This window comes from Panthera leo, chromosome C1 (genome assembly GCF_018350215.1).
Source record: "Panthera leo isolate Ple1 chromosome C1, P.leo_Ple1_pat1.1, whole genome shotgun sequence".
Lineage (NCBI taxonomy): Eukaryota > Metazoa > Chordata > Mammalia > Carnivora > Felidae > Panthera > Panthera leo.
This window is the reverse complement of record NC_056686.1, coordinates 79,032,257-79,044,603: the sequence shown is the minus strand read 5'-3', so window position 1 is coordinate 79,044,603 and position 12,347 is coordinate 79,032,257. Positions and strand designations below refer to the sequence as shown.

The 12,347-nt window shown below is 40.9% G+C and overlaps 1 protein-coding gene across 3 annotated transcripts in view; it reads left to right on the top strand.

Moving 5' to 3' along the window:
- Positions 1-12,347, top strand: part of BCAR3 (BCAR3 adaptor protein, NSP family member) — a 242,236-nt gene that overhangs the window by 225,610 nt on the left and 4,279 nt on the right. For all 3 annotated transcript variants that reach the window (XM_042952897.1, XM_042952896.1, XM_042952898.1), the window contains 2 exons: positions 2,348-2,519; positions 5,143-5,254. In XM_042952897.1, the coding sequence (XP_042808831.1) occupies positions 2,348-2,519; positions 5,143-5,254 (284 nt within the window). The remainder of the gene's footprint in view (positions 1-2,347; positions 2,520-5,142; positions 5,255-12,347) is intronic.

Here is a 12,347-nt window from a genome sequence, read left to right as displayed (position 1 = left end):
TTTACTAAATAAAGGCCAAGGTTATAGCCATTTCAGAAGGTTAAATGACATCATCATCTTGTGTTTTAGAATCAAATACAAACCACCCTTGATTTTTAATTTACCACCTCACCCATTCCAGGCCTACTGAGTGGAGATGTCCTTGGTATAACATTTAGTGCCTCTTCTTGCCTCAGATCTGCCATGCTGAATTGTTCTTCCTACAGCGGTATATGCAGGAGGTTTTAGGCACATGTTGGTTGAATGAATGGATAGAATTAATTAATATGATGCCGGGTTTTAAAGATGTAGAGAACCTATCTTTTATTAAGGGCCATTTAAAACATAGGAAAAAACAGTGAATGAAAGAATCAATTGAAGGCAACATGGAAAATTAGTTACTGTTAGTTGAAAGAAACATCTGAAATCCTCAGCTCAACCTTAACACTTTACAAATGAGAAAACTCTTGACGGGGCTGCCTGGGTGGCTCGGTCAGTTGAGCGTCCGACATCGACTCAGGTCATGATCTCATGGTACGTGAATGTAAGCCCCATAGCAGGCTCCATGCTGACAGCTCAGAGCCTGGAGCCTGCTTTGGATTCTGTGTGTGTGTGTGTGTGTGTGTGTGTGTGTGTGTGTGTGTCTCTCTCTCTCTGCCCCTCCCACTTGCGCTATGTCTCTCTCTCTCTCTCTCAAAAATAAGTAAAAACCATTTAAAAAAAAACTTGAATAAATTCAATAAAAATATAAAAATTAAAAATATATAAAAATAAAAAAATAAAAATTTTGTTAGGATCCATTAAGACATCAGGAAGAAGAAAGAAAGAAAAAGGTAGAGAGGTAGAGACAGACAAAATGGACCAAGATACAGAGAAAGATGGGCACACAGAGACAATTGTGTTACCAACTACTGTTTAAATGTTTGAGAGAGCAGGGAAGGGGCAGAGAGAGGGAGAGAGAGAGAATCCCAAGCAGGCCCTGCACTAACAGCACAGAGCCTGATATGGGGCTTGAACCCATGAACCGTGAGATCATGACCTGAGCCAAGATCGAGTTGGATGCTTAACCAACTGAGCCACCCAGGTGCCCCATGGCACTTTAATGATTTTTACACCCCCACGCCATCTGTTTCTCACAACAAGACTTGCTCACATTTTTACAGTGAAGAGATTGAGGAGTGGACAGTCAGGGAGCAGCCTATGGTCACACTGCAAGCAAGCGCCATACACACACACACACACACACACACACACACACACACTCAGAGATAGGAGAGCTCATTGCATATTTCATAACCATTAGAGAAAGTAGTAATGCTAGCCACTTGATGAATCATGCCACCCTTGGCCTAGAGCAGTGAGAGAGAGACCAACACATGTGGCCAGAGAGAAGCGTGGCTGTGGAGTGACATCCTTAGCTGTGAACTTTCAGAACAAGGTGGCCCCAGACTTTCAAAGGCATGTTGTATTTTAGTAACCAAAACTATGGATGGGGCTTCACCTCCAGCACTTGTACCACAGCCTGGAAGAAAGTTATTGGAGGCCTTTCTGGCCCAAAGCAGTCAGCTGATGTAGGGAGAGAAGGAAAGGACTGCGGTCTGTGCTGCTGCCATCGGCAGAGACTTCTCTGTGACCCCATTCATATTAGTCCCGTTGTCATCACTGTGCTTCCTGTTCTGGGTCTGTGAGCTTGACCCTGGTAGTACAGGATGAGAAAAGGGAGGATTGTTGGCAGATACACGATTTCTGTTTTATTAGGGTCTGACTTTACAGGGAAATTCCTGCTGGTCGGCTATTCAGTCTTTGTCCACATCGCCATTCACTTTCTGGCCTCTTGACCAGACACACAGACTCTCCATTCTTACTTCCTCATCCCTTTTTATGTTCCAAGACCCATATCATCTTCTTGGGTCAAGCATATTCTCTCGTTTCCTGTTCCTTCCATTCCCCAGTTCAGGGGTACAGTGGAGGTGGCCAGAGCTCCCCTGAGAATGGGAGTCCCCAGTGTGTTGAGGGACCGGGTGTCTCCCTGGACCTCTCATGGCAGAAGGTACCGGGAGCCACGTGTACTTTTTAGCAGCTTCACCCCAGCAGGGTCCTCTTCATGCCCCCAGATCCAGAGCTGCACATGGCCCTGTCCTGCCCTGACTCTTGATAGTGCACTCTCTGAGGCCTAGCCCAGGCCCTGCCGCAGGCAGCCTGTGGGAGTGGTCTCGCTGTTGAAATCAGCAACCAAATTATCTGAGCTGCCAGCACAGAGCGAAGGCAGCAAAAGGCAACAAAGCTAGTCCCTTTTCTTGCTGGGTTGCATTCCTTTCCTCCTCGTCCTGTCGCCCCTGGGCCTGACCACTGATGTCCTCCCTCCCAGACACAACACGATGGCCATCGGCATCGCAGTGGACATTCTGGGCTGCACGGGCTCTTTGGAGGACCGAGCAGCCACCCTCAATAGGATCATCCAGGTGGCGGTGGAACTGAAAGACTCCATGGGGGACCTCTATTCTTTCTCGGCCATCATGAAAGCCCTGGAAATGCCACAGGTGAGGTTCCACTTGCTTCGTGTGCCCTGCAGGCCTGTGTGCACTCATTGTTCTGCAAAGTGGTCTGCAAGCCCATGCTTAGCAAATCACAGACTATTTTCGTCCATCTCAGAAGGTAAACTGAATCATACTGAAAGCAGCTTGGACTAGGGGACAACCCAAAGCAGTGTCCTAAGTGTTTCGGTTCTGTTTTTAAAAACAGTGGATGATTGTTGACTGCCCACACTTTCTCTCTGGCATGCAGTAAGAAGAGTCATCCTCAGGAGCCATCGGTGTTCCTTAAGAACCAATGAGGATGATCTGTCTGGCTAATGTGTGTTGTATAATAGAGACTGCTCTCATCTGGGTCATCAGGCATTTGGGGAGCTTCTATCTGAGAATCCCCAGAGTGGCTTGTCTCAAAGTATGTTCCTTAGGTCAGCTAAAAGAGACTTCCGTTAAAAAATTCAGATTTCTAGCTCATCTGCCAGATAACCTCCTAATTAGAGTTTCTGAAAGTGTGCATTTGCAGTTTATATGCTTTGATGGGCTGTTTTTAGGATGTGTTGAACCTGAAAGTCTGTATTTAAAATCGAACAGACCTGACAGAGGAAAGTTGTTCTGTTATCTTGATTGCCCAGATTCCCGCTTTCCCGTTTCTGTCCTGCCGAGCAAGCCCTAGGCGTTTAAAATCTCGCCCTCAGGCTCCTCTAGTCCTATATAAACCCAGTCTGTGACCAGTAACACCAAAACCACGGGGTGGGTCATTTAGCTTGGCTGTTTCATAACCACAGCTGAAAATCCACCACTGCCACTAGGGGAGACAGCTACAGTCACATGTCCTGCAAGTCAGAGCACATTTGAGCAAGGTCTAGCCATGAATTAAAGCAAGGTCACCCTAAAAACAAGCTGAACAACTTAATGCCGTCACAAGGAAATTTGGGGGGGAGTCAGTTCCTATTACAATATTCTAACAGTTTGAAAACTCTTTAGACATACTGGAATTTCATAGGCTCCATATTTAGAATAAGCAAATCTAGATGTATTTTCATGATATACTGACTCCTATAATAGGGGTTATAATTTTTCACTCACGTTGTTTCTAATTTGTATCATATTTATTTCTTCTTAGCCAAAACTGCCTGTAATTTTGGAAGGCTGAGGCAACAGACAGAGTAAGCTGAGTGTCTGTCACCCTCCAGCTCAGAGCTTTCTCTGAGAGCAGCGAAGAGGATGTTTGAGGGATCATGTGCTTGCCCTCCATGACATCACACTCAGCAATTAGGGACTTCTCCCCGAGCACCTAATATGCCTTTGCAGGTGGCTCCCTAGCCTCCAGCAGCATCAGACTCTTCCTGCTGGCATTGGTCCTCCAGGATATTCCGGACCCTGCAATGAGCTAGGGCACTGCTGGGGGAGGGAAGTGGCAGACCCAGGGAAAGCCAAGAGGAGAATCACATCCCTCCTGTGTATCATCATCCAAACCTGTCCCTATACTATAGGCTCAATGTGCCTTCTCTTTGTAGCTTCTAGTATCAAGAAAGAGCATCCAGCAGATGGGCCCAGACAAGAGACCAGGGCTGCTTTCAGAAAGGCAGATACTTCACAGGAGGGGAGAGAAGGCACATTGAGAAGGGGGTGGCCAGAGGAAGACAAGTAGTGTCTTTTCTGTCCCAGCAGACCTGTGGGTGCTGGTAGCTTCGCACCGTCCTCTGGGAAAATGCAGCTCTTAGAGGCCAAGGGAATGAATCTCCTACCAGCTATAAAACCTGGAGCAAGTTAACTATTCTCTTCTGGTTTCTGATCTGTAAAACGAGGCCAAAATACTGCCTCGCGGGGCATTGTGAGGATTAATTGAAATTCCTCAAATACCCAACACAGAGCTGGCCCTTGTCCCCCAAGTATTAGTGCCGTTCCTCTTTCTTATTTCACGTAAAAAACCTCAGATGCTTAGGCTTGCTGGTTTTATGGTATGAGTGGGGGTGGTTTGTCTCAGAGCAGTCAGAGTCAGTGGCAGGTGTTGGCCTTGACTGTTCTAAAACAAACGATAAAGGAGTAGTGGCATCATATGGTTGGGCAGTGTTCTCTGTGTCTCAAACATTATGAGTAAATTAAAATGCTGTATGTTCTGTTCGTCCATGCTTTCATCAATATAACCTCTGGACAGTTGGCAATTCCCATCAACATTTACCATGCATGTATTCTTTGACCCAGTAATTACACTTCTGGAAATTTATCCCCCAGATATTTTCACACATAGACACATTTGCAAAATCTTCACAAGGTACTTTCATAATGGAAAAAAATTTCTAAAACTCTCTGGGAGACTAAACTTTATCCATAAAGTGGAACTTCATGAAGAAGTTTAACAAAATAAGGCTGTCTGTGCTTGTTTTGTACTACTTCTATGGAAAAAAATGTGTAATGTATGCGATGCATTTTATATAAAAAAGTTGTGTATATGTGTGTGTGTAAAGGCTCGTGCACACACAGAAGAAACTGAGCTGCCTCTGGATGGGCCATCAGAGCAATACAGAACAGGGTGGGATGGGGGTTAGCCTTTCTCTATACGATGCTCTCAACTGCTTTGACTTTATTTTAAAGAGAGCCTTTTCCAAAATGATCACACCTTTCTTTCTTCCAGATCACAAGATTAGAAAAAACATGGACTGCCCTCCGGCACCAATACACCCAGACCGCCATCCTCTATGAGAAACAGCTGAAGCCTTTCAGCAAAATCCTGCATGAAGGCAGAGGTGAGTGCAGAGTCAGCACAAGCAGGCGTGTGTCTGTGAGACCATTAGGTCACGTCTGCTCTGGTTTGATCAAAGCCTTGAGCCGGACATATCATGATACCCGAGTTATCTGTAGGATTGTTGATGGATCACCAAGGCTTTTTATCAGATGACAGCATCACTTCTAGAAGAACTGCAGTTGCCAAAACAGGACATGGGCTACCAGTCATCTCATTCTGTGCTTACCTTTCTTAATTGAGGTGTAATGTATGTAGCATTATATTAGTTGTAGGTGTACGATGTAGTGAGTATTTGTGTATATTGCAAAACGATCACAATCCAATCAATACCTACATCATACACAGTTATGAAATTTTTCTTTCCTGTGAGGAGAACTCTCAAGATCCACTCTCTTGGCTCCTTTCAAATGTGCAGTGCAGTGTTAACTGTAGTCACTGTGCTGTACGTTACCTCCCTATTACTTTTTTATTCTGCACCTGGGAATTTGTATCTTTTGACCCTGTCCACCCATTTTGCCCACCCATAACCCCCAGGCTCAAGCAACCATCGATCTGTTCTCTATATCCATAAGCTCAGGAACTTTTTGGGGTTTTGGGTTTCGTTTTTTTAGATTCCACATATAAGTGAGATCATAGTATTGACACATATATTACATATGTAAGATATACATATATAGCTACAGTATTGATCTTTTTCTGTGACATATTTCACTTAGCAAAATGCCCTCAAGGTCCATTCATTCATGTTGTCCCAAATGGCAGGATTTCATTTATTTTTTTTTTTTTTAAGTTTAAGACAGAAAGAGAAAGAAAGAGAGTGCATGAGCAGGGGAAGGGCAAAGAGACAGGGAGAGAGAGAATCCCAAGCAGGCCTCTCACTGTCAGCACAGATTCTGACACAGGGCTCAAACCCACAAACCGTGAAATCATGACCTGAGACAAAACCAAGAGTTGGACGCTCAACTGACTGAGCCACCCAGGCATCCCTCATTTCTTATTTCTATGGTTGAATAATATTCCAGTGTGTGTGTGTGTGTGTGTGTGTGTGTGTGTGTGTGTGTGTGTTTATAAATATGTATGTAAGTATACCCACGTTATCCATTCATCGCATCAGTGGACACTTTGGTTGTTTCCGTATCTTGGCTATTGTAAATAATGTAGTGAACATGGGGTGCAGATATTTTTTTCAATATGTTTTTGTTTTCTTCAGATAAATACCCAGAAGTGGAACTGCTGGATAATATGGTAGTTCCATTTTTAATTTTTTGAGGACTCTCCATACTGTTTTCTATAGTGGCTGTATTAATTTACATGCCTGCCAACAGTGCACAAGGATTCTCTTTTCTCCACATCCTTTCCAATATTTGTTATTTGTCTTTTTGATATACCCATTCTAACAAGTGTGAGGTGACATCTCATTGTGGTTTTGATTTGCATTTCCCTGATGATCACCTTTCCATATACCTGTTGACTATCTGTATCTCCTCTGGAAAAATGTCTATTTAGATCCTCTGCCTTTTTCATTGGTGTTTTTTTTTTCTTTCTGTTTTGCTGTTGACTTGTATAAATTCTTTATATATTTTGAATATTAACCCCTTATCAAATATGATTTCCAAATATCTTCTCCCATTCAGTAGTTTGCCTTTTCATTTTGTTGATGATTTTCTTTGTTGTGGAGAAACTTTTTAGTTTGATATAGTCCCACTTGTTTATTTTTGCTTTTGCTATCAGAAAAAAAATCATTGCCAAACTAATGTCAGGAAGCTTCTGCCTATGTTATCTTCCAGGAGTTCTATGGTTTCAGGTCTTACCTTCAAGTCTTTAATCCATTTTGAGTTGATATTTGTGTATGGTGTAAGACAGTGTCTGATTTTCATTGTTACATGGGGCTCTTCAGTTTTCTCACTACCATTTATTGAAGAAACTGTCCTTTCCCATTGAACATTCTTGACTCCTTTGTCATAAATTAAGTGGCCATAAATATATGGGTTTATTTCTGGGCTCTCTATTCTGTTCCGTTGATGTAGGTGTCTGTTTTTATACTAATAAAATATTGTTTTGATTACTATAGCTTTGGAATATAGTTTGAAACCAGGAAGTATGATGCCTCCATCTTTGTTCTTTCTTAAAACTTCTTTGGCTATTTGGGGTCTTCAGTGGTTTCCCCATATTTAGGATTGTTTGCTGTATTTCTGTGAAAAATGCCAGTGGAATTTTGTAAGGATTGCACTGAATCTTAGATTGCTTTAGATAGTATGGACACCATGAACACAGAGTATCTTTCCATTTTTTTGTGTTTTCTTCAGTTCTTCTATCAGTGTCATATAGTTTTCAGTATACAGGTCTTTCAGCTCCTTAGTTAAATTTATTCCCACATATTCTTTTTCATTTAACTGTACGTGGGATTGTTTTCTTCATTTCTCTTCCTGATAGTTCATTGCTGGTGTATGGACATGCAACAGACTTTTGTATATTAATTTTGTATCGTGCAACTTTACTGAATTCCTGTATTAGTTCTAACAGTTTTTGATGGAGTTTTTAATGGTTTCCATATATAATATGTCATCTGCAAATAGTGACAGTTTTACTTCTTCCTTTCCAGTTGGAATGCCTTTTATTTTTTTTCTTGCCCAGTTGCTCAGTCTAAGACATCTAATACTATGTTGAATAAAAGTGCTGAGAGTAGGTATCCTTGTCTTGCTTCTGATCTTAGGAAAAAAAGTTTTCAGCTTTTCACCATTGAGTATGATTTAGCTGTAGGTTTGTCATATATGATCTTTATTATGTAGAGGTATGTTTCTTCTATACCTACTTTGTTGGGAGTGTTTTTAATCATAAATGGATGTTGAATTTTGTCAAATGCTTTTTCTGCATCTATTGAGTTGATCATCTGATTTTTATCCTTCATTTTATTAATGTGGTGTGTCATATTGATCGGTGTGTATATGTTGGCCCATACTTGCATCCCTGGAATAAATCCTACTTGATCATAGTATATGATCTTTTTTAATGTATTGTTGAATTCAGCTTGTCAGTATTTTGTTGAGGATTTTTGCATCCTTGTTCATCAGGGATATTGCCTGTAATTTCCTTTTCTTGTAGAGCCTCTGTCTGGTTTTGGTATCAAGGTAATGCTGGCCTCATAAAATGAGTTTGGAAGTATTCCCTCCTCTTCTATTTTTCAGAAGAGTTTGAGAAGGATTGGTATTCATTTATGTTTGGTAGAATTACCAGTGAAGCCATCTGGTCCTGGATTTTTGTTTGTAGGGAGATTTTTGATTATTAATTCAATCCCTTACTGGTAATAAGTTTGTTTAGATTTTCTATTTCTTCATGATTCAACCTTAGTAGGTTGTATATTGTTAGGGACATATTAATTTCTTCTAGGTTGTCCAATTTGTTGGTGTATAATTGTTCATTGTAGTCTCTTATGATCCTTTGTTTATCTGTAGTTTCCGTTGAAACTTCTCTTTCATTTCTGATTTTGTGTCATCTCCTTGGTGAGTCTTTAGCTAAAGGTTTGTCAATTTTCTTTTCAAAGAACCAGCTCTTAGGTTCATTGATACTTTCTATTGTCATTGTAGTCTCTATTTCATTCTGTTCTAATCTTTGTTTCCTTCCTTCTATTAACTTTCAGCTTTGTTCTTTTTCTAGTTTCTTGAGGTGTAAAATATGTTTGAGATTTTTTTTTTTTTATTTCTTGAGATAGGGATTGATGAGTATGAATTCTCTTAGAACTGTTTTTGCTGCATCCCATAGATTTTGGTATGTTGTTTCTCGATTTTCATGGTATTCTTTTAGTTCCCTTTTGACCCACTGGATGTTTAATAGCATGTTGTTCAACGTCCACATATTTGTAATTTTATACCTTTCTTCATGTAATTAATTTCTGGTTTCATACCACTGTGGTCAGAAAAGATGCTTGATAGGATTACAGTCTTCTTAAGACTTGTATTGTGACTTGCCATATGATCTACCCTGGAGAATGTTCCATGTGCACTTAAGAATACGTATTCTGTTGCTTTTGGATGGAATACTCTGTATATATCTGTTAAGTCCATCAGATCTAATGTGTTGTTAAGGTAGTTATTTCCTTACTGATTTTCTATCTGGATATCTGTCCAGTAAGTGGGGTATTAAAGTCTTCTATTGTGGTGTTGTCTGTTTTTTCCTTTAGGTCTGTTAATATTTGCTTTATACATTTAGGTGCTTCTATGTTGGGTACATAAATATTTTCAAATGTTATATCCTCTTATCAGATTGATCTCTTTACCATTATGTAATGCTCTTTTTTGTTTGTTATTACAGTCTTCATTTTAATGCCTATTTGGTATAAGTATAGCTCCTCAAGCTTTGTTTTGGTTTCCACTTGCATGATTATCTTTTTCCATCTCTTCAACTTTCAGTCTGTATGTGTACCTATATCTGAAGTGAGTCTTTTGTAGGAAGCATAAGGATGGGTCTTTTTTTTTTTTTTTTTATCCATTCAGTCACTGTATGTCTTGAAAATTTAGTCCATTTACATTTAATTATTGATTGGTATACTTTTTACCATTTTTCATTGTTTTCATTCATTACTTGCTTTCATTATTTTCTGTTTTATCATTCCTCTCTGCCCCTTTCTTGTTCACCTCATTAGTGACTTGATGATTTTCTTTAGTGATATGCATGGATTCCTTTCTCCTTATCTTTTGTGTGTCTACTGTAGGTTTATGCTTCCTGGTTACCTTGAGGCTTACGTTTAACAATTTATAACAGTCTACTGTTGAAGTTGATACCAACTTAAGTTTGAATGCATTCTAAATCTCTACATTTTTACCTCCCACACGTTTTGTTTTCATATTATACATCTTTTTACCACTTCTGTCTTTTAACCTTCATACTAGCTTTATTAGTGATTAATCCATCTTTTTTTTTTAAATTTTTTTTTTCAACTTTTTATTTATTTTTGGGACAGAGAGAGACATAGCATGAACGGGGGAGGGGCAGAGAGAGAGGGAGACACAGAATCGGAAACAGGCTCCAGGCTCCGAGCCATCAGCCCAGAGCCTGACGCGGGGCTCGAACTCACGGACCGCGAGATCGTGACCTGGCTGAAGTCGGACGCTTAACCGACTGCGCCACCCAGGCGCCCCTAATCCATCTTTACTATTTACTTTTATCAGTGAGATTTGTACTTCTATATGTTTTGTTAATAATTAACACCCTTTCTTTTCAGCTTACAGAAGTCCCTTTAACATTTCTTGTACAGCCAGTTTAGTAGTGATGAACCCCTTTATCTTTTGTCTAGAAATCTCTTTCTTTCCCTTTCAATTCTGAATGATAGCTTTGCCAGATAGATTATACTTGGGTTGGAAGTTTTTTTTTCTTTTAGCACTTTGAATATATTGTGTGAGTCCCTTCTGGCTTCTAAAGTTTCTGCTGAAAAGTCTGCTGATAGACTCTTATGGTAGTTCCCTTGTACATTACACGTTTTTCTCTTACTGCTTTTTAGATTTTTTCCTTTTCATTAACTTTTGACAATTTAATTGGGTGGGTCTTATTTGTAACTCTCTGGGCTTTCCTAGATCTGGATGTCTATTTCCTTCTCCAAGTTAGGGAAGTTTTCAGCCATTATTTCATCAAGTAAGTTTTCTGCCCCTTTCTCTTTTTTTCTAGGACTCCTATAATGCAAATGTTAGTTTAAGGGAGTTATGGAATGTCATCAAGAAGACTATATTCACGTTTTTCTTTTTTTTTTTTTTCTGTTTGCTGCTCTGATTGTATGAGTTCCATTGTCTTGTCTTTGAGTTCACTACTGCTTCCTTCTGCTCCATCTATTCTGTTGAAACCCTCTCATGTAATTTTCAGTTTTCTTCAGCTCTGTGACTTCTGTTTGGTACTTATATTTTCTATCTCTTGACGTCCTCACTGTGTTTATTCTTGACCCAAATCCAGTGAGCATCTTTATGACCACTATTTTGAACTCTTTATCAGGTAAATTACTTATCACCATTTCATTAAGGTTTCTTCTGTGTTTTGTTCTTTCATTTGGAACATATTCCTGTTTCTTCAAACAGCCACCTCTCTCAGGCTTGAAGAAGTGGCCTCATGTAGGAGATGAACCTTATCATTCAACCCGGACCTAGTTCTTGGTTGTCTAACCTTTGTGTTTGTCCAAGCAGTCTTTTTTCTATATTTCATGGCTCCCAGTAGTTGCGGATATGTCAAGACCTGTCAGTGTCCCAAAGTGGAGGGTCTCAGCACCTAGATTCGGTCAGTTGGAAGCCAGACCCTCAGGCATCAGTTTTTTAAATTATGCAAATATACATAATCCTGTGGGAATGCAAGCATAAGCCCCACTGTCCACCAGAGCCAGGTAATCTGGAGGTGTCTCCTGGGTGACAGTTGCAAAAAAAGGGCTTCAGAGAAATGTATTAGCTAGCTCCCTTCTGAGAGGTATCAGGAAGCTATAGCAAGGCAGAAGGAGAGTGCAAAGATAGTGTCCACAACCCTACATTATCTGGGGGCATCTCTGTAGGCCCCAATTGTGTGCCAAACATGAAGCCCACCCCTCGGGCCAAAGCTCCAGGACAAGCAAATAGGCTTCTTTCCCAGAAAGACTGGGGATGTGTCTCAGTCGGCTGTCTGTGCTGTGCCTTAGGGGTGCCTGTCTCTCCGGTTGTTACAGTTGTGAGACACAGAATCACAAGTCCCTCTGGCCTTCAGAGCCAAGTGGTCAGGGATGTATCATGAGGAACAGCCACAAAAATGGAGACACCAGATGTATGTAAAATCTCCCCTCTGGAGATACTGGCACTCTGGAATTTGGCAGAGGGAGAGCATATAGATGGTGCCCACAGGAAGCAAGAAAAAATGATGGCACCTGCCGGCTAGAACAAGGCAGAGGAAGAACGTGAAGATGGTGCCTGCCAGCCAGTGGATCCCTGGCTGTGTGCTAAATTAATGCCTGCTCCTCCGACCAACTCTTCAAGATTAGCAAATGAGCCCCTCTTAATTGGCTAACTCCATGGTGAGCCGTGGGGCAGGTGAGTCTGAGCACACAAGCCCTTTAAGAGCTCTTTCTCAGATTGTCTCAGACTTGTGGGTCTTGC